General features: G+C 36.0%; 1 protein-coding gene across 2 annotated transcripts in view; it reads left to right on the top strand.

Moving 5' to 3' along the window:
- Positions 1–21,775, top strand: part of OLA1 (Obg like ATPase 1) — a 170,780-nt gene that overhangs the window by 7,397 nt on the left and 141,608 nt on the right. For both annotated transcript variants that reach the window (XM_026492535.4, XM_026492536.4), the window contains 2 exons: positions 9,151–9,294; positions 13,168–13,295. In XM_026492535.4, the coding sequence (XP_026348320.1) occupies positions 9,151–9,294; positions 13,168–13,295 (272 nt within the window). The remainder of the gene's footprint in view (positions 1–9,150; positions 9,295–13,167; positions 13,296–21,775) is intronic.

Below are 21,775 nucleotides of genomic sequence, written 5' to 3'. Positions count from 1 at the left end.
TTGTGGGAGGTACTTTGAAGTTCTGTAAGTAGTATTTTCTTATATGTTTGCCCCTAATTTTGGCATGTATTAATGATTTTTGCTTGAAATAGTTATTATGGTGTTTACCAAAAGGTGATTTTAAAGTTTCCATTGTTCCTTTTACATTTATAGTAGGAACAATTTATAGAAGGAATAATAGAAATTCTGTTGGCTAGAATTCTATTGTAAAGAAGAGCTCCCAAGGGTGCCTGGGTGGCTCAGTCAGTTGGGCATCTGACTTTAGCTCAAGTCATGATCCTGGGTCTTGGGATCGAGCCTCACTTCCCTGCTCAGTGGGGAGTCTGCTTCTCTGTCTCCCTTTGCTGCTCCCTCTGCTTGTGCTCTCCTGTTAAATAAATAAAATCTTAAAAAAAAAAAAAAAAAGGAAAAACAAAGAAGAGTTCCCCATTTTTCATGTATTTGATTATAATTTGTTCATATCAGGATTGGATTCTTAGTTTATTCTGTTGGTTATAATCTCTTACTACTATTACTTATTTTGTTGTTCAGATTGCCCATATTTGGCCATCAGGAGCCTTCCTATTTACTCATATTCCTTTGGGTATGTTCTCTATATTTCGAGTATTTTCTACTGTTTTGTACCACAGTATGTTCCAGGCTATTTGTACTTTCTCTGCTCTAGCCTTGGAATACACAGAATTTTGCGTATACATAGGTTTTCATCTCTCTAGTATACTTACGAGTGAAATTTCTGGCTTGTATGGTGACCCTATGTTTAACTATTTGAGGAACTGCATAACTGTTTTCCAAAGTGACCATGCCATTTTATATTCCCACCGGCAATATATGTGAGTTCCAGTTTCTCCACATTCCCACCAATACTTGTTACTATCTTTTTTATTATAGCCAAGGTGTGAAGTATATCTCATTTTGGTTTTGAATTGCCTTTCCTTGATGCCTACTAATGTTGAGTATCTTTTTATGTGGTTATTATACATTCATTTTTAAAATTTTTTCACTGGGGAGAATTCCATGGACAGTTTTCCTTTTAGCATTTTGAAGTTATCTTCCATTTTCTTCTAGCTTTCCAATGAGAAAACTATTGTCATTCTTAATCTTGGTTTTTCTGTACATAATGTCTTGTTTTTTCCTTTAGTTGCTTTTAAAATTTTCTCTACTACTGGGTATTTAGCAATTTGATTATCGTGTGCTTTGGTGTGGTTTTCCTATGCCTCTTTTGCTTGGCGTTTGTTGAGATTTTAGGTTTGTGAGTTTATGATATTCATTAAATTTGTAAACTATTTGGCCATTATTTCTTCAAATGCTCCCATCCCACCTCCCCCTTCCTCTCTTTTTGGGACTCTTATTTTAAGTTTGTTAGTTATCTAGATAGTATTCCACTGAGGCTCTGGGTTTTTTTCCTCCAATCTTTTCTTTTTTTCCCCCACTATGCTTCATTTGGTAGTTTCTGTTGCTCTGTCTTCATGTTCATTGATCATTTTTTCTGCAGTGTCTAATCTGCAGCTAATCCTATTCAGTGTGTTTTTCAATTTCATTTTATTTCAAATGTTGTATTTTTCCTACAGTAGTTCTGTCTGCATAGTTTTCATATCTTTCATTTCACTCCTCATTGTCTTCATATTTCCTTTTATGCCCTTCAGAAAATTCTAAAAAGATTTATAACATTTACTTTAGGGTCTTATCTGCTAATTCTGTTATCTCTATCATTACCTGATTTGTTTGTATTTATTGGCTTTTATCCTGATTTTGGCCTATATTTACCTGCTTCTTTGCATGCCTTGTAGTTTTTATGGGATTCCGGATATTGGCTTTTATGTTGAGTGCTGTACTTTATTGTATTCCTTTAAAAAGTGTTGGATTTCATTCTGGCATTTAGTTATTTGTGTATCATTTTGATTATTTTGAGGTTTCCTATTCTGTTTTCTTATGATGAATTCATAATAGTTTTGGCTCTGATGTTACTTTAGCCCTCCTGTAAGATTTGACTCTTTTGAGGACTGTACCCAAGTTCCCTTATATTGTATGATCTCTCTTCTCTGACTGGTAGGGTTGTGAACTATTCCAAGCTCTGTGTGAGCCTAAGAATTGTTCACTCTGTTGCTTTTGAGTGTTTTTTTTTTTCCCCTGGCCTTTTAGAGACTGAATTTACTCATGTACAAATCATGACTTAGCTGTAGTCTTGAGGATACCTTTTGCTGATCTCCAGAGCCCTCCCTCTGTCCAGCTTCTTCCTTTCCATTACACTGCCCTGTAAATTCTAGCTGGTTTGGCCTCCTCGAACTCTCATCTCCATCTCTTTAACTTGGCATGACTGCCAGGTTCTGTTGGTTCTCCCTCACTGTGCTATGGCTTTGAAATCACTTTTAGGCAGTCAGTTGGGGCATTTGTAGAGCTTAGTTCATTTGTTGTTCTCGTAGGGAACACAGGGCTGTGCTACATACTGTCCTCTGTCTGGAAGTTGTTATTTCATATGTTTTGTCTAGTTTTATAGCTCTTTATGGCAGGAGGGCAGTCCCATAGTAGAAGGGAAAGCAAAACTCCCCAGTACTATTTTAAATGAACTTCATGTTTATTGTATGCTTGTCAGCATTCCAGTTTGCCTGCTCTTTCATGGAAATTTGTGATTTGGGAATTATTTACTTTCTCTTTTTAACGTGTTTTGAATAATCTTTTGGATGACAGATCTGCTCTCCTTTTCAGTCTTTCCTGTTATTATTTCAGCAGTAATTGTGTGCCTTAAAAGTATTTGATAGATGGCTTTTTCTTAAATCTTTTAATTTTCAGTGTTTTTCTTTATTCAGAATTCTGATCTCTATTGTTGTGTTACCACATAATTTCAGATAGATTTGTTTTTTGCTCATTTATGTATTTGCTATTAACTGTAGACTTTATTTGGCTTTCACCAGTTTTCCCCACTAATGTCTTTTTTTTCTAGTACAAATCTTTTAAAGGTCATGGAAAATTTTATTTATTTTTGAAATGTATGGATGTAGGTATTTTATATAGTGTCTCTCAATTAAAATTTGATGTTTTTTCATGCTATGAACTTTTTAAAAATTATGGTAAGAAACACAATATAAAAGTTACCCTTTAAACATTCTTAAATGTACAGTTCAGTAGTATTAACTGTATTAACATTGTTAGGTAACACATCTCTAGAACTTTTTCATCCTGCAGATCTGGAACTCTCTACCCATTGAACAATTTCCCATTTCTCTCTCTCCCTAGCCCCTGTCAACCACCATTCTCCTTTCTGTTTACATGATTTTGACTCCTGTTGATATCTCATATAAGTGGAATCATACAGTATTTGTCCTTTTGTGATTGGCTTATTTCACTCAGTACTGAGCATGGAGACAATGGCCTCAAAGTTTATCTGTTTGGGCAAATGTTCCCAGAGTGAAAGTGGTCAGATCACTTCTTTGAGACTTTTTTCTGTTTCCAGATTTCTAGAAGTCTTTCAAACAGATGTTTTCTGTATTCTGCATTTACATGGCTTTTCTAGTTCTGGGTGAGAGGTCTAGTCTGCTGCGAGTGTGCATCTCACCCAGAAACAGAATTTCTGCTCTCTCCCAATTGACTTGTTGAAGAAATCTGGTTGTTCATCTTATAGAATTTTCCAAAGTCTGAGTTTTGTTGATTGCTTCTCTGTGGTGTCATTTAATACTGTCTTCTTTCCTCTGTATTTCCTATAAAGTGGCAGTAATATCCAAAGGCTTGTTTAGATTAGTAGCAGATAATTTTTGATCAAATAATTTTTATCTTAATACTTGAAAGATGTTGTATATACTTCTTTTCTTCTGTTAGGAGGCACTATGTTTTTTATGTTTTTGTTTTTCTTTTTCTTTTTGCAGTATTAACTGTCATTGGTGATCATTACCCAGATCCATTCATTTTTTTAGGGATAGCAAAATGGTAGTATTTTAAGTTTCTTATTCTTTCCTCATTTATTGGCTGGAATATGTCCATAAGATAATTTCCTCTTAATCAACTCTTTGTTACTCTAAAAGTACAGTTCATATAGGGAATAAGTGCTTTATTTAATCTTTAAAAGAATCAGTCACCCTAGCATCCTTAAAAGGTGGCCAGAGAGGGCTTCTTTTGGTTTTGTTTTATTGAGGATTATTGACAACTCATGGAAATAAAGTTATTTGATTTGTTACAGTTATCATAGCTGTTCTTATTGATGCCCAGATTGATCTATTTTTTAGCTATTCGGGTTGGCTTCAGAGTCCTTTTATAAGACTTTATGATCTTTAATAACTCCCTCTTTTCTGTGGGAAAAATTGAGACATAGCTTGTATATTTCTGGTCCCAGATCTGGAACTAGCCATTTCTCCAATAAGTCCTGGTTATTTGTTTTTTATTCATTTATGAGAGAGACAGAAAGCGATAACGAGAGAGAGCATGAGCGGGAGGCAGGGAGAGGAAGAGGGAGAAGCAGGCTCCCTGCTAAGCAGGAGCCTGATGTGGGACTTGATCCCAGGACTCTGAGATCATGACCTGAGCTGAAGGCAGACGCTTAACTGACTGAGCCACCCAGGCACCCATTCCTGGTTATTTTTTTTTTTTTAAAGATTTATTTATTTATTTGACAGAGATAGAGACAGCCAGCGAGAGAGGGAACACAAGCAGGGGGAGTGGGAGAGGAAGAAGCAGGCTCATAGTGGAAGAGCCTGATGTGGGGCTTGATCCCATAACGCTGGGATCACGCCCTGAGCTGAAGGCAGACACTTAACTGCTGTGCCACCCAGGCGCCCCCCATTCCTGGTTATTTTTAATGGACATGGTATTTAAAGATCATAATCTGAATGTGAGTTCTCTTTAAGAAATTATCTGCCTTATTTTTTTTTTAAAGATTTTATTTGTCAGAGAGAGAGAGAGAACTAGGGGCAGAGGCAGAGGGAGAAGGAGGCTCCCCACTGAACAAGAAGCCCAGTGCAGGACTCGATCCCAGGATCCTGGGATAAGCTGAAGGCAGATGCTTAACCCACTGAGCTATCCAGGTGTCCCTACCTGCCTTATTATATGTGTTTATTTTAAAAATTGTATTGAGCTTCAGAATCTTTTTGGAAGTAGGTGGACTAGAACTTTATAAATACACAGAAGAACTTTATAAATATGCAGATTATTTTAAATTAAGTACTGTGACATTTATCTTAACAGGATTGAAATTAAAAGCTAGCTTTATAGAAAGTAGTGATTTCGGGGCACTTGACTGGCCTAGTCGGAAGAGCATGCGACTCTTTTTTTTTTTTTTTAATTTTTTATTATGTTATGTTAGTCACCACACAGTACATCATTAGTTTTTGATGTAGTGTTCCATGATTCATTGTTTGCGTATAACACCCAGTGCTCCATGCAATACGTGTCCTCCTTAATACCCATCACCGGCCTATCCCAATCCCCCACCCCTCTCCCCTCTGAAACCCTCAGTTTCCCAGAGTCCATAGTCTCTCGTGGTTCATTCCCCCTTCTGTTTACCCCCCCCTCTTTATTCTTCCCTTCTTTCTCCTACCGATCTCCCTGCTATTCCTTATGTTCCACAAGTGAGTGAAACCATATGATAATTGTCTTTCTCTGCTTGACTTATTTCACTTAGCATAATCTTCTCCAGTCCCGTCCATGTTGCTGCAAATGTTGGGTAATCGTTCTTTCTGATGGCTGAGTAATATTCCATTGTATATATGGACCACAACTTCTTTATCCATTCGTCTGTTGAAGGGCATCTCGGCTCCTTCCACATTTAGCTATTGTGGACAATGCTGCTACGAACATTGGGGTGCATATGGCCCTTTTCTTCACTACATCTCTATCTTTGGGATAAATACCCAGTAGTGCAATTGCTGGATCATAGGGTAGCTCTATTTTTAACTTTTTAAGGGACCTCCACACTGTTTTCCAAAGTGGCTGTACCAATTTGTAGCCCACCAACAATGTAGGAGGGATCCCCTTTCTCCACATCCTCTCCAAGAATTGTTGTTTCCTGCCTTGTCAATTTTTGCCATTCTAATGGCGTAAGGTGGTGTCTCAGTGTGGTTTTGATTTGAATTTCCCTGATGGTTAATGATTTTGAACATTTTTTCATGTGTCTGTTAGCCATTTGTATGTCTTCATTGGAAAAGTGTCTGCTCATATCTTCTGCCCATTTTATGATTTGTTTATTTGTTTCTTGTGTATTGAGTTTGAGAAGTTCTTTGTAGATCTTGGATACCAGTCTTTTATCTGTAGTGTCATTTGCAAATATCTTCTCCCATTCCGTGGGCTGCCTCTTAGTTTTTCTGACTGTTTCCTTGGCTGTGCAGAAGCTTTTTATCTTGATGAAGTCCCACAAGTTCATTTTATCTTTTGTTTCTCTTGCCTTTGGAGATGTGTCATGAAAAAGGTTGCTGTGGCCGACGTCAAAGAGGTTGCAGCCTATGTTCTCCTCTAGGATTTTGATGGATTCCTGTCTCACATTGAGGTCTTTCATCCATTTAGAGTTTATCTTTGTGTATGGTGCGAGAGAGTGGTCAAGTTTCATTCTTTTGCATATAGCTGTCCAATTTTCCCAGCACCATTTATTGAAGAGACTGTCTTTTTTCCACTGGATGTTTTTTCCTGCTTTGTCAAAGATTAGTTGACCATAGAGCCGAGGGTCCATTTCTGGAATCTTTATTCTGTTCCATTGGTCTATGTGTCTGTTTTTGTGCCAGTACCGAGCATGTGACTCTTGATCTCAGTGTTGTGAGTTTGAGCCCCACATTGGGTGTAGCCATTATTTTAAAATAAAACGTTAAAAAAAAAGTAGTGATTTCTTTTTAATGATCATTCCTAGAGTTCTGGGATTGTTACCAGACTCTCAGAGATTGCCAGTATAAACTCTACAACAGTGAATATTACTTAGTGGGTTGTTAGCTAAGTCTGAATCTAGCCTGTTGGTTCAAAACATGGCTTTACATCAACACGTGAGATATTTTCAAAGTACTGGTCCTTACAGCAGGTCTGGAAAGATGCTTGGTAATGCATGTCTTTATGTTCTTCGCTGATCTGTTACAGGCAGCCATTTAAAGGCTACTGATTTGGCCAGTGGTGCTCTGAGTAACCAGTAATGATTTATGTGGCTATTTTAGCAAACATTTCTTCTTTATTCAAAAATGTTTAGTCTGAATGTGATATAAGAATAATATTTAAAGATCTGTAGGCAGGTACAAGTTAAACGTGTCTAGTTGCTGAAATATACTTCTCACCAGTAGTATTTCAATAAGACTTGATTGTTGCTTTTTGTTCATAACTCTCTTATAAGGGTCTCAGAGTTGTTTTGTTGTTGTTGTTTTTTAAAGGGGTTACTTCTTTGGTTAAAAGTTCAATCAGTTGAGCTAATGATAGTAGTATAAATTTCTTCCTATGGGCTTAGTTTACATCTTAATAGACATTTTTATCTTAAAAGTTGTCTGAAAAAGAGAAAGGGACACCTGCGTCGCTCAGTCAGTTAGGTGGCTGCCTTCAGCTCGGGTCATGATCCCAGGGGCCTGAGATCGAGTACCCCATCCCACATCGAGTCCTGCATCCCATCCGGCATCCCCTCATCTGGCTCCTTGCTCAGCAGGGAGCTTGCGTCTCCCTCTCCCTCTGCTGCTTGCCCTGCTTGTGCGCGCATTCTCTCTGTCTCTCTCTGACAAATAAATAAAGAAAGCTTTGAAAAAGAATAATAATTATTCATAATCTCACCATCCTGACATAACCATTGCACTTTTTTGAATTTTCTTTTGTTACCAAATTTGGTCCATATGCAGACATTTTTACATAATTAAGTCTAACTAGAGTTAGCAACTACCAGCCTTATAATTGCCACACAAACCTTAGGTACTTCCTCAGGTTCTCCAGTTTAAGAAGAATATGTAACAGTAATTTTCATCTTAAGTCCTCATGTGTGCTACAGTCCTATATCTGGAGCAAGAAAATTCACTATAGTGAATTCTCTGCTGTCCATATTAGTGATGGAATTGGAAAATAGTACAGAATAGATCAAGAAACCTTTAAAAGTCCCATTTTGTTTTGGATTTTACTCTATGATTTTTGACACTGTAATGATCATATTTTAGAAATTTAGCTGGGTGTGCTTGTGTGGCTTAGTTGGTTAAGCATCTGACTCTTGATCTCAGCTCAGGTCTTGATCTCAGGGTTGTGAGATCAAGCCTGCAGTGGGCTCCACACTTAGTGTGGAGTCTACTTAAAAAAAAAGAAAAGAAATGTAGCTAGTGTTAATATGAGTTGGCATTCTCTGAGCATGTATTAGTTGATAAGAATCAGGTAATTGGAACATTAGTGACAATTTATTATTACTATTACTATTATTTTGAAGATTTTATTTATTTACTTGAGAGAGAAAGAGACAGAGATAGCGAGAGAGAGCACAAATAGGGAGGAGAGAGAGAAGCAGACTCCTTGCTTAGCAGGGAGCCAGACTTGGGGCTTGATCCCTGGACCCTGGGATCATGACCTGAGCTGAAGGCAGACGCTTAACCAACTGAGTCACCCAGGCGCCTCCACGATTTATTATTAATTGATTTTTTCTTAATTTATTATACCTTGAAAAAATTCATATTTTGATTTTTCGTAATTCACAGTTCATAACTCTAGATTTAACAGTAATCTGTATTATTAACAATTAGTAGGGAGTCTGAGCTCCAACTTCCCATTTCCTATTAGATAATTGGCATCTATTTCCCAATTCAGAATGCTTGGGAAGTGATTGGCCTACCTAGATGCACACCTCTCTACATTTATGCTAGAGAAGATTATATTAGATATAGGTGAAGTGGTACTGCTACTACCAGGTACTTTAGGAATAAAATACTTTTTATCGTGTGTGAAACTAGTTACTATAACAAAGATTCTTTGGGAAAGTGCTTTTCAAGTTTCAAATAGGAACATAACCTGATTATAAATCATGAGCTGCATTGTTGTAAATTTCATTCTTTTCTGTTAGTAAAAACATTCGTTTCTGTTAGTACATTTCGTTCATTTCTTTTATTCTCCACCTTCCCTTCCCAGCTTGGTTTTATAATTATCATGGATCTTATTTGAGCATTGAAATGAAAATGATTCTCAGTTTTTTTCAGTGTTAACCTAAGAATTGATTGAAATTGTTTTTGTTTATTTTAGGAAATCTACCTTCTTCAATGTATTAACTAATAGTCAGGCTTCAGCAGAAAACTTCCCATTCTGCACTATTGATCCTAATGAGAGCAGAGTACCTGTGCCAGATGAAAGGTTTGACTTTCTTTGCCAGTACCACAAACCAGCAAGGTAAGAAAATCTTTATACATTGTTTATTTGTTGGCCCTATATGGACTGAGTAAAAATATGTACATGATATATTTAAAATCATATAGAGGGTGCCTGGCTGGCTCAGTTGGTAGAAGATGCGTCTGCTGATCTTGAGGTTTTGAGTTTGAGCCCCATGTGTGGTGTAGTTTACTTTAAAAAAAAAATCATACAGAAGGGGTTTTTCTCCAAAATTAATGTATTATGGGCAATTATAATATAGAGACCATAGAGAAAGGTGAGGAAAGTATACATCTGGCTGTTAACATTGCAGTTATTTTTTCGGGGAGTATGAAGTAGAGGGAATAAGTAGCCTGTATTATATGATTCCATTCATGTAAAATTATATGTGTACATGTATATACATAGGAAAATGTATGAAACTGCTTGATGGTTATCTTTGGGTAGTAGAATTTTTAGGTGATTTTTACTTTCTTTTATTTATTATTGTTATTTATGATTTTTACTTTCTTGTATTCTATATTGTTTGAAGGTTTTGTAACAAGCATGTATTATATCTTTAATTAGAAAAAATAAAATAATACAGGTTCATTGTAGGAAGTTCAGACAGTATGGAAATGTATAAAGAGAAGAGTAAAAGTCACCTATACCTTGATATCACAGATATAAATACTTTGGAGGTATATCCTTCTATACTTTTCCCTTACTTACAAAAATAGAATATATTTTTACTTGGGGTATTACTAATATTTTTCTAGGTTAAAAAATACAGATTTAAATAATTTCTAATATAACTTTGTTTAATACTGTATTATATGAATGTACACTTTATTTCCCTATTATGAGAATTTATTTTGCCTTTAGTTTCTCACTTTTTGAAATGTGCTGATAAATCCCAAGTTTCTGTCTCTATTCCCAAAGTCTGCTGATCTACAGACATATCTAATTTCCTTCTTGACATTGACACTTGGATGACTAAATAGATGCCTCAGACTTGACATGTCCAAAATGGACGTCTTCATTTCACTCTGCCTTGTGCCAAATTTGTTGTTTAGGACTTTCATAATTCCATAAATAGCACTGTTATTTCCCCAGTTGCTTAAGTCAAAGTCTAAGATTTATCTTTGATTCCTCTCTTTCCTTACCCCTACATCCAATCTATCAACAATTCCTATGAGTTCTTTCTTTTTTTTTTCCTTAAAGATTTTATTTATTTGTCAAAGAGAGAGAGAAAGAGCGCACAAGCAGGGGGAGTGTCAGGCAGAGGGAGAAGGAGGCTCCCCACTGAGCAAGGAGCCCGATGTGGGACTCAATCTGAGGACCCTGGGATCCTGACCTGAGCCAAAGGCAGATGCTTAACAAACTGAGCCACCCAGGCATGCCAATTCTTATGAGTTCTAACCACAAAATATATACCAAATTTATTTACTTTCTCTACTTTCATCCATTAGATTGAGCATCCACTGATTTTTTTGATGAATTATTATAGTGATGATTGCCACATGGTGATTTTATAATTCCCTCATTTCTTCTTACTATTTGTTGGCCGCCGACTGTCAGGAAGAGCTTTCTTGTCTTCATTTATTCACTCATATATTCATTCATGGAAGCGTTACTTAATTGGTTACAGTACGTCAGTCACTGGACATGGTTCAAATTATAGTCCTGAAATTGACTCCTCAAACTGGCTTCTGTTTTCTTTTTGAAGCCTTTTTATTTTTAAGTGATTTCAAATTTATATAAAAGATGCAAAATTACCCTCAGAATGCTTGTGTGCCCTTTACCCAAATTTCTTTGAACCTTTGAGAATGAGTTGCAGACGTGATGCCATATTGCACTTCCAATTCTTAAATTTGTATTTACTAAATACAGACATTCTCGCTCTCTTTTTTAAGACTTTATTTATTTATTTGAGAGAGAGAGAGAGAGTGAGCATGCACATGAGCAGGGAAGGGGCAGAGGGAGAGGGAGAAGCAGGGAACTCCTCAGTGGGAAGCCGGATGTGGAGCCTAGGACCCTGGGAGCATGACCTGAGCCGAAACCAAAAGTTGGACGTTTAACTGACTGAGCCACCCAGGCGCCCCCAGACATTCTCTTACATTACCACAGTAAACTGCCAAAATCAGGACATTAACATTGATCCAGTGTTACCATCTAACTCACAGATTCCATTTGGATTTCTCCAGTGGTCCCATTAATGTGCTTATTTGTTTAATTCCTTTATATCTCACCAATCTCTTGACCCCTCTGTCTTGTTGGCTGATTTGAACACTGCTGGTTTGGTCCCTGGCTACTACTAGATTGCTCTCCTGCCAAGATGCCTTATCCAGGCCCCGGCTACTGTGCTACCTTTTCTCCCCACTCTTACTCTTGTCACTGCTAGACTGTGTGGTCATGTGACATTGCTGAAATTTCTCAGAGACTGGAAGAGAACAACAATCATAAAGCTCTTAGACTTCAAATTTGTTGAAATTTTAGTCAGTGAGGGAATTAATTTCTCTTTTCCTTTGCTAGTGAACATTGCTAGTGAACATTGATTAAATGTTTTTGTGGAAATAAAAATATTGAGTGGGAACCATCTTCCTTTTTTCTATAACATTGTGAACATTGTGGGAACCATCTTCCTTTTTTCTATAACATTGTGAACATTGATTAAATGTTTTTTTGGAAATAAAAATATTGAGTGGGAACCATCTTCCTTTTTTCTATAACATAATTTTGGCCTCTTTGTGGTTAAGCAAATAAAAAAAATTGACAGTAATTCATAGTACAATTGACCCTTGAACAGCATAGGTTTGAACTGTGTAGGCCCACTTATACATACATTTTTTTACAGTGCAGTACTGTATAGTTTCTCTTCCTTATGATTTTTCTTAATAACATTTTCTTTTTCCTAGCTTACTTTATTTTTATATGTAAGAATATAGAATATAACATATATACATACATGTTAATCAACTGTTGTATTATTGGTTAAGGCTTCTGGTCAATAGTAGCTATTAGTAGTTAAGTTTTTTTGAGGGTAAAAAGTTTTATGTGGATATTTCCCCTGTGTTGTTCAAGGGTCAACTGTCCTTTAATCTCCATATTTACATGGCGAACTGGTTTTCCTAACTTGGTTTCTAACTTGTGTTTACTACGCCTTTACTTTGAACAAAGCAAGTTTATTTTGTATATATCTCTATTTCTGTTGCTGTTGTTAACATCTAGATTATTACTGTGCTGATAACTAGTTCACATAATTACCTGCATTTTTGGTCTATATAACCTACATGATGATTAAGTGCAAATCCAGATATCCTTTGTTTGAATCCCAGTTTTGTCATCATTAGCTGAGTAGTCCCCTGAATGTAAATAGATTTCTTAATTCCTCTCAAGTTCAATTTCCTCATCTTTAAAGTAGATTTAATAAATAGCACTTACCTGTTGGAGTTGTTTTGAACTTTGAAATAATACATGTAAATCACTTTAGTCCAGTGGGGGTCACAAAGTATGTTGGCTCATTCTATAATGATTACTTTTATCGGTACACTCTTAAAATGTTCTCCATTGCTTTTGTGTCTATATGCATGGGCCAACAGAACATTGTAGTAAAATTTGTCAGTTTTAGTTTTTTATCAGGTATCGGTTTTAGTTTTTTATAGACACAATAAAAACATCTATTCTGCTTTATAGTTTTCCTTCATTTTCCTAGGTAAGAAAGTCCTAAAGTATTAAAAGATTATTTCTTATTTAATTTTTTTGGTATTCATTTATCAAATCATCATTGAGAGTCTTATAAATATTGTTCTAGAAGGGACAGGATTACTTCATGTAAAATATTTTGGAAATCTATTTGGCTAATAAACAGGTTCTTAGTACTATTTTATAATAAAACCATCTTTTGTTTTTCAGCAAAATTCCTGCCTTTCTAAATGTAGTGGATATTGCTGGCCTCGTGAAAGGAGCTCACAATGGTCAAGGCCTGGGAAATGCCTTTTTATCTCATATCAGTGCCTGTGATGGAATCTTTCATCTAACACGTAAGTACAGTTATTTATTTAATTGATTCATTTCATTATAATCAGTGTTTTCTTTCCATTGCTCAAATAAAATTAGAAATGACTGACTAATAGATTTGCTTTGCTTCACAAGATGAATCATGGCTTGGTCTGCTAATTGTGACTTTAATGTTATTTAGTATTTCCGTACAAGAGGGCTTTTTCCATAGCAAATGTGTGCTGTATTGATATTCTAATTGAATTTCATCCCCTGTTCTGGATTAAGTCCACTGGGAAGTGTTTCTATGTGGATGTAATTTTGTTGATAATAAAGGCATTTTGAAATTTTCTTAACTTGTGGAACTTTTCTGCATTCTTGGTTTCCATGTGTTGAGAAGGCAGAATGAATAGAGGAGAGGATTCCGTTATTCCAGAGGAGAGAAAGGCATCCAGGTTATTTATTGAGATGAGAGGGTTAAGGAGAAACTATAGATGAGCTAGTCCTTAATGGAGAGAGGGATATAAAGCAAAGAGAAAAACCGGTAGAACTATGTGTTAGTTTATGATCTTTTGAGTGCAGGAGTGAGCCAAGAACATAGTAATACGTTGACGGAAAGGTTCAGGTTAGGTTTAGGTTAAGGTTCAGGTCAAGACTGCACCGCATGTTATTCTAATGGTATGGTATTGTAATGAACAAATCAGTGCAAATGAAGGAAATGCAAGTTGGGGTACAGGCCAGTTGTGGTCTGATTTAGTGCTTTTGCTTGTGGTCCACGACTAGATAGCAACTATAGCAATTATAATGAGCAGTTAGAAAATTTTATAGTCACTTGAGGAAATTTTTTTGTCATTTGAATCTAATAAATAGTGGTAGTATTTTTGTTTATTTTTTTAAAAATTCATTTTTATTGTATTTTTTTTTTAAAGATTTTATTTATTTATGGGGCGCCTGGGTGGCTCAGTTGTTAAGTGTCTGCCTTTGGCTCAGGGCGTGATCCCGGAGTTCTGGGATTGAGCCCCACGTCAGGCTCCTCCGCTGGGAGCCTGCTTCTTCCTCTCCCACTCCCCCTGCTTGTGTTCCCTCTCTCGCTGCGCTCGCTTTCTCTGTCGAATGAATAAATAAAATCTTTAAAAAAAAAAAAAAGTTGCTAAGAGAGCTGATCTGAAGAGTTCTCATGGCAAGAAAAAAACATTAAAAAAAAAGATTTTATTTATTTATGTGAGAGAGAGACAGCCAGCGAGAGAGGGAACACAGCAGGGGAGTGGCAGAGGAAGAAGCAGGCTCCCAGCGGAGGAGCCCGATGTGGGACTCGATCCCGGAACACTGGGATCACGCCCTGAGCCAAAGGCAGATGCTTAACGACTGCGCTACCCAGGTGCCCCTATTGTATTTTTTCTAAAGATTTATTTATTTGACAGAGAGAGAGAGAAAGAACACGCGTGCACAGGAGTGGTGAGCAGGGGCAGAGCGAGAGGGAGAAGCAGGCTCCCTGCTGAGCAGGGTAGCCCGATGTGGGGCTTGATCCCAGGACCCTGGGATGGTTATTGCTGTTAGGTAAAGATTGAGTGGGAGCTAGTATGTCAGGGGAAGGAGGAAAGAAAGGAGAGATTGATTTTTAGAGTAAATGGCTTGTTTCAAGGTCCTGCTGCTTTAAAAGGATTGTCACAGTGTCTAGGATGAATGATGATGAGGAATGATGGAAAAGAGCCAGGGAGGTAATTGGGAATTCACCATGTCCACCATGTTTAGGCTTACTGGCTTAAATATGAAGAGTTTTAAATGGAGAGTTGGGGTGGGAAGGCAGATTAAATTGCAGGAGCTCATTTTGCAGTTATTCAGTTGAGTTACATTTTTAATGTTTTAAGACATCAAAATGGAAATAGGCACCAAGAGTTAGAAATTTCATTGTTATAAAAATATTTTCAAGATACTGGTAATGATTTTCATAGACGTCTGGCCTGACAAATGTAGAACACTTTTGTAAAGGAATCTATACACATTATTTCATTTGCTTACTCCTTTAGTAGTGTTTTTTTCTTGTGGGGTTTGTTGCCTAACGTGTAGGTGTTTTAAGTCTCTTTCTCCATGAGTCATTAGAGTTCACTTTAAATTTCCTTTCTTTCTTTCTTTCTTTCTTTCTTTCTTTCTTTCTTTCTTTCTTTCTTTTTTTGTTGAAAGATTTTGTTTGTTTATTTGAGAGAGAGAGAGAGAGCGAGAGCACAGAAGTGGGGTAAGGAGTAGAGGGAGAAGCAGACTCCCCCACTGAGCAGGGAGCTTGGTGCAGGGCTCGATCCCAGGATTTTGGGATCATGACCTGAGCTGAAGGCAAACACTTAACCACCTGAGCCACCCAGGCGCCTCTAGAGTTCTCTAGAACTCATTATCTTGTTCACATGTATGCAGATTTGGAGTTACACTTAACTTTTAAAGTGTGTTTTTAAAGTTACTGGATACTAACTTTAGCTATGGGTTCAACTAGAGAAACAAGAATTTAATCTTTCGGTGAATAAGCATTTATAGCTGAACCCATAGCTAAAGTTAGCAAAAGTAAGTCTTACTGGGACACATAAAAATATAAAAATTGCCAGACTTTGACTGAGAGCTAATCTTTTTATTCTGGTGAATTTTATAAACAAAGCTTTGTGGGAAGTATTTTTACTTCCCAAATGAATTTCTGCTTATTAAAATTAATTTGAAAACAAATTTACTTATTGCAGGGTGACATTTTCTTGCTATTTTAAATACTTAGAAAACTTTAAAAAAATGCTTAGAAAACTTTTTCAAAAGAACATTAATTGAAGACTACTCTAATAATTTGTTCATTATGTGAAACTTCTTACGTAGCTTATTGAAGATACTCCTTTAGTGTATAATCCAGTTTGTAGCAAATGTAGACCAATTTTATATAGGAGGTAGATGTAACGTTAACATTTTTTTCTGCACATAGTAACATGGATTAATCTCAAAATAATTACGCTAAGTAGAAGAAGCCAGTCCAGAAAAGAGCGTAACTATATGATTCCATTTACGAAAGACTCTAGAAGATACAAAACAATCTATCAGAAGGCAAATCAGTGGTTGCCTGGGATCAAAAGGATGGGGAAGGGGAGGGGGGGAGGGAGGGATTTAAAGGGGTGTGAGGAAACTTGGGGTGGTGGAATGTTCATAATCTTGATTGTGGTGATGGTATCACAGGTATATACATGCTCTATATCAAATTGTACACTTTATGCACAGTTTATTAAATGTTAATTTCACTCGGCAAAACAAAAAAGAAAAAAAAGGAAAAGGATGTGGAAAATTAAAAAAAACCCAGCAACGACTTCTGTGTCACTTTTCCTTCTGGGGGAGTTTTGATTGGACTCTCTTATCCTGATTGTTTCAGTAGTATAAGTATTTCAGGTCCTATTTCTAGGTTTTCATTAGTAGGTTGATACACTGTTTGTGTTGATTTACAAATCAGAATTAAACCTGACATTTTGTGAAGAAACTTGGATTTTTGGTGCATTAAAGTGACATTATTTGTCTTTTTCATATACTAATCTGATGTACAGAATCTTTTCAGCTGGAGAATTCTTTAAAAATTCCAAACTATTATTATTTATTGGCAAGTTTGTTGGGCAAAACATTTTTTAAAAATTTCATTTATAAAATTCAGGAGTATGTGTATTTTATTTTTTAAATTATCATATAGTAAAATTGACTTATTTTGGCATACAGTTCTATGAATTTTAGCATATGTATAGATTTGTGTAACCACCAGCACCCAGGGTGCAGAACACTTCACCCCCAAAATAGTCCCTTATGCTGTCCCCTTTCTAGTCACACTCTTGCCACTCTGAAGCCTGACAACTATTGATCTGTTTTCCATCACTTGAGTTTTGTCTTTTTGAGAATGTTGTATCAGTGAAATAATAGCAATATGTATTGTTTTGTTTCATTTTGAAAACATTTTTACAGATGAAAGCTAATGGTGTTACTAGCATAGAGTCCATCTATTAGACATGTTTCTGGAACCTAGGAGGGGCTGAAGTTAATCCAGAGGGGGTTGTTTTTCTGTTTTCTGTGTACTTTTTTAGTTTTCTTTAATCTCATTCTTTCTATTCTTTTATGGATCTCTTAAGTGTTTTTAAATAACATAATGTTTTTTTCACTCTTGGTGTTTTGGGAAACACTACTCTTTTTTATTTCAAAGTTTGCTTTTTAAAAATTCTTAGCATAATTTTGTCTTAAACCAGACTAAGTCTTGAACTAATGGGCAGAACTGCCTGTCTCTAAAACATGAATTGCCTGAAAATACAGGATGTTGTGAAAATGGGAAGAATCCTGTGTTTGTCGAATTTGTCTACCGAAGAGCTCTAACTGCAAAGGGTGGGGAACATGGGGGCCTTTGGTACACAGTGTAGCTCCAGATACTTGACTCTAAGGAAAAGTTTTTAGCATCTCATGGTTTACTTTCTTCTGTACTTCCAGCACTGCGCACTCCCCAATTTGAGAAGCAGGATTGTAGGTTTTGATATAAATACCCTAGACCTACCAGAAGGCCTGTCTGACCAAAGAACTAGGCCCAACTTAATTTTTTTTAAAGATTATTTTTTGTGTTTTTAAGATTTATTTATTTATTTTAGGAGAAGGAGAGTCTTAAGCAGATTCCATGCTGAGCATAGAGCCAGACTCAGGGCTGTATCTCATGACCTAAGATCACGACCGGAGCCAAAACCAAGAGTCCAATGCTTAACCAACTATGCCACCCAGGTGCCCCAACTAGGTCCAACTTATAATAATAATAATGAATATCTTTATAGCACTTTGTTTATTTAGTGCTTTTTAAATTGTTAGGTCTTGATTATCAAAGATCCCAGTGAGATGTGTATGCCTATTGTCATCCTCATTTGAAAATGAGAAAACCAAAGCTTAGAGAGGTAAAATCATTTGCTTTAGTCACATAATTGAAAGATGTCAGTCCCTGTGATTAAACCGACTTTGTATGGCATCAGTCCTTCCTACCACACTCTTTCTGTCTTGAGCATAGCATTAACTCCAACTCTCTGTTGTCCAACCTCTGGAAGAAGTGTCTGAGGGAAAAATTAAACAGTATATGGAAAAGGTACCTGATTTTCTAAGGATTAAAGGTAGCTTTTATTCTTTTTATATATGTGTGTGTATATATGTATATATATATATGTATATATATGTATTTATATATATGTATATATATATGTATGTATTTTTATATATATATATATATATATACTTAAGATTTTATATATTTATTTGACAGAGAGTGAGAGAGCACAAGCAGGGAGAGTGGCAGAGGGAGAGGGAGAAGCAGGCTCCCTGCTGAGCATGTAGCCCGATTTGGGGCTCAATCTCAGGACCCTGGGATCATGACCTGAGCCGAAGGTGACACTTAATTGACTGAGATACCCAGGTGCCCCAATATATATATATTTAATAAGGTTTTTATTTTAATTCCGGTATAGTTAACTTATATTATTAGCTTCAAGTGTATAATATAGTGATGCACCAGTCTCTTACATCCTCCAGTGCTTATCACAAGTGTCCTCCTTAGGGGCACCTGGGTGGCTCAGTCAGTTAAGTGTCTGCCTTTGGCTCAGGTCATGATCCCAGAGTCCTGGGATCAAGCCCCGCATAGGGCTCCCTGCTCAGTGGGAGCCTGCTTCTCCCTCTCCCTCTGCCTGCTACTCCCCCTGCTTGTGCTCTCTCTCTCTTTCTCTCTGTCAAATAGATAAATAAAATCTTAACAACAAACAAACAAGTGTCCTCCTTAATCCCCATCATCTATTTCACCCATCCTCCCCATCCACCTCCCCTCTGGTAACCATTAGTTTGTTCTCTGTTGTTGAGAGTCTCTTTCTTGGTTTGTCTCTTTTGTTTTTTCCTTTGTTCATTTGTTTCTTAAATCCCACATATGAGTGAAATCATATGGTATTTGTCTTTCTCTAACTTACTTCTCTTATCATTATATTCTCTAGCTCCATCTAGAGAATTGTTGCAAAAGGCAAGATTTCATTCTTTTTCATGGCTGAGTAATATTGCCTTGTAAAGGTAACTTTTACTCTTAAAGCCTGTGCCAGAGCTCCATGAGTAGGAGTTGGGGACTCAGATTAGATTACAATGTTGGCATGCTTTTGTAAGTACTATCTATCTAGATAATATGTTGTTTCTAGTCATTTGTATTGCCGAATGAAATACATAAGTTTGATGACTCTATCAAGTAGAAAGTCAGTAAAGGATTTTGATGGATTCACTGCCATTAGATTTCTTTTTTGCATTTAGAATGTACCTTTCTTAATTTGCTTTACCTGTGTTCACTAAACAAGATACTGGGTCTTTAAAACCTCGTATTAATACTTAAAATAGTGGCCTGTAAAATCATCTGTCAACTTTATTGGTAGGGGAAAGTACGTGTACTTTTGTTAAACGTAATATAAACTCTTATTGGGTTAAGTTTATGACCAAGTACTTTTATACTGTAAAAAAAAAAAAAACCACAAAAACTCTTAACTTGGCAAGTGTTATTAATACACGCTGACTAAAGCAAAAGCTTTTTAAACAGAGTTTTTAATAGAATTAAGGTTAACTTGAAGAGTTAGTATTCCCTGAAAACCTGAAATAGAGGGAGGAGGATTGCATGTGAGGTAAGAACAAGGTCTTTATAAATGTAATGTATAAATTACCAGCTGAGGGAACCAAAACATAACACATTATGATGACACATTAATATAAGTAATTTTTTTAATAAGGGACATTTTAACAAGTGAGATGAATCATTCAGAGGATTTTAAAGTAGACTTTAAGAGGGAGTAGCTATTGTAAAAATTTGTTGACAAATTTAGGCAAATTTTAACTAGATTACTTTATGAAAGCCCTTTTATTGTCTTTTCAATTACTTCTTCACTGCCAAAGTAGTCAAATATATCTAAGATGTACTATCCATCTTGAATGTTTTGTTGCAGGTTGGAAAAAAATTTCCGCCAGGTATAGTTTTCAGCAGCTCAGGGAATGAGTGTGATGGGTTGTACGTGGGGGAAGGTGAGCACAGTGTGGTAGGCTGTTCTTGTGCCACTGTCAGTCCTCTCTTGAGTATAGGGTTTACATGGAAGTGGAATTTCAGTAAGCAAAGTTGTGCTTCCAAAATACCTAGCACTCATTTTATGCCTGAAAATAAGGTGCTATTTATTGTGCTGGAATTTCCAGAATGTTAGATATATGTTGAGTTAAGCATAACTAAGAAAAAAAAATTCATACATGTTTTCAGGTTTTCTGCCTCTTCATATGGCCTGTGCTTCTTCAAGCTATTGAACAAAACAAACTAATAGTTTAAAGAATTTCTTTTTTTAATTTTTTGTGCCTGTGTTGCTTGAATGAGCATTAAGTACTGACACAAGAATGCCACAAAAATTGAGTTTCAGTTGAACTAATTCCCTACAAAAATACTTGCAATTTTTAGTTCAATTTAATTATTTTTATGGCATCACAGAGGATAAACTTTATGTGAGAAATGAATATCAGAGACTAATTTAATTACCTTCAACACAGAAACCTTACATCATATGTTCTTATGTATTTTGTATATAATATCCTTCCATGAAAGGATAAAGGGTTATAATTAAAATTAGGGGAAAAAACAGTATTTATCTCTGATATTTTGTTGTGGATCACAGTTTGAGAAACGCTAACTAAAACTAAAGTCTAACATTTTTATTTTAACAAAGATATAGTATTCTAAGCCCTATACAAATATTAACTCATTTGTTCCTTATAACACCTCTATAAGAATAGGTACTATTATTATCCTCATTTTGTAAATGAGGAATCCAAAGAGCAGAGGAGTTACAGTACTTGCCCAAGATTACCTGGCTAGTAACAGTTAGAAATTAGATTTTACTCTATTTTTTTCATTTTATAATGAATTTTAGTTTTTTTTCCATTTTTAAAATTTAAATTTAATTAATTAACATAATAATGTATTAATGGTTCCAGAGGTACAGGTCAGTGATTCAGCAATCTTATATAATACCCAGTGCTCATTACATCTGTGCTGTTACCCCAGTTACCCCATCCCTTACCTCCCTCCCCACTAGCAATCCTCAGTTTGTTTCCTATAATTAAGAGTCTCTTATGGTTTGTCTCCCTCTCTGATTTCATCTTGTTTTATTTTTTTCCTCTCTTCCTCTACCATCCTTTGTTTTGTTTCTTAAATTCTACATATCAGTGAGATCATATGATAATTGTCTGTCTCTGATTGACTTATTTCGCTTAGCATAATACCCTCTAGTTCCGTCCATGTCATTGCATATGGCAAGATTTCATTTTTTTTGATGGCTGAGTAGCACTCCAAGAAATCAGATTTTAAACTCAGTTGTGGTTACAAAGTCCTTACTCTATGTTGGACTAGTCCATTAATCTGTGCTGAGAATTATCAATGCAAATAAAGAAGTCTTTTTTTTTTTTAATCACAAAAATTTTTATTAGTCTGTGAGCCCTTGAAACTTTT

Source organism: Ursus arctos, unplaced genomic scaffold, assembly GCF_023065955.2.
Source record: "Ursus arctos isolate Adak ecotype North America unplaced genomic scaffold, UrsArc2.0 scaffold_1, whole genome shotgun sequence".
Classification (NCBI taxonomy): domain Eukaryota; kingdom Metazoa; phylum Chordata; class Mammalia; order Carnivora; family Ursidae; genus Ursus; species Ursus arctos.
Note: the sequence above shows the minus strand (reverse complement) of the source record. Positions and strands in the feature narration are given on the sequence as shown.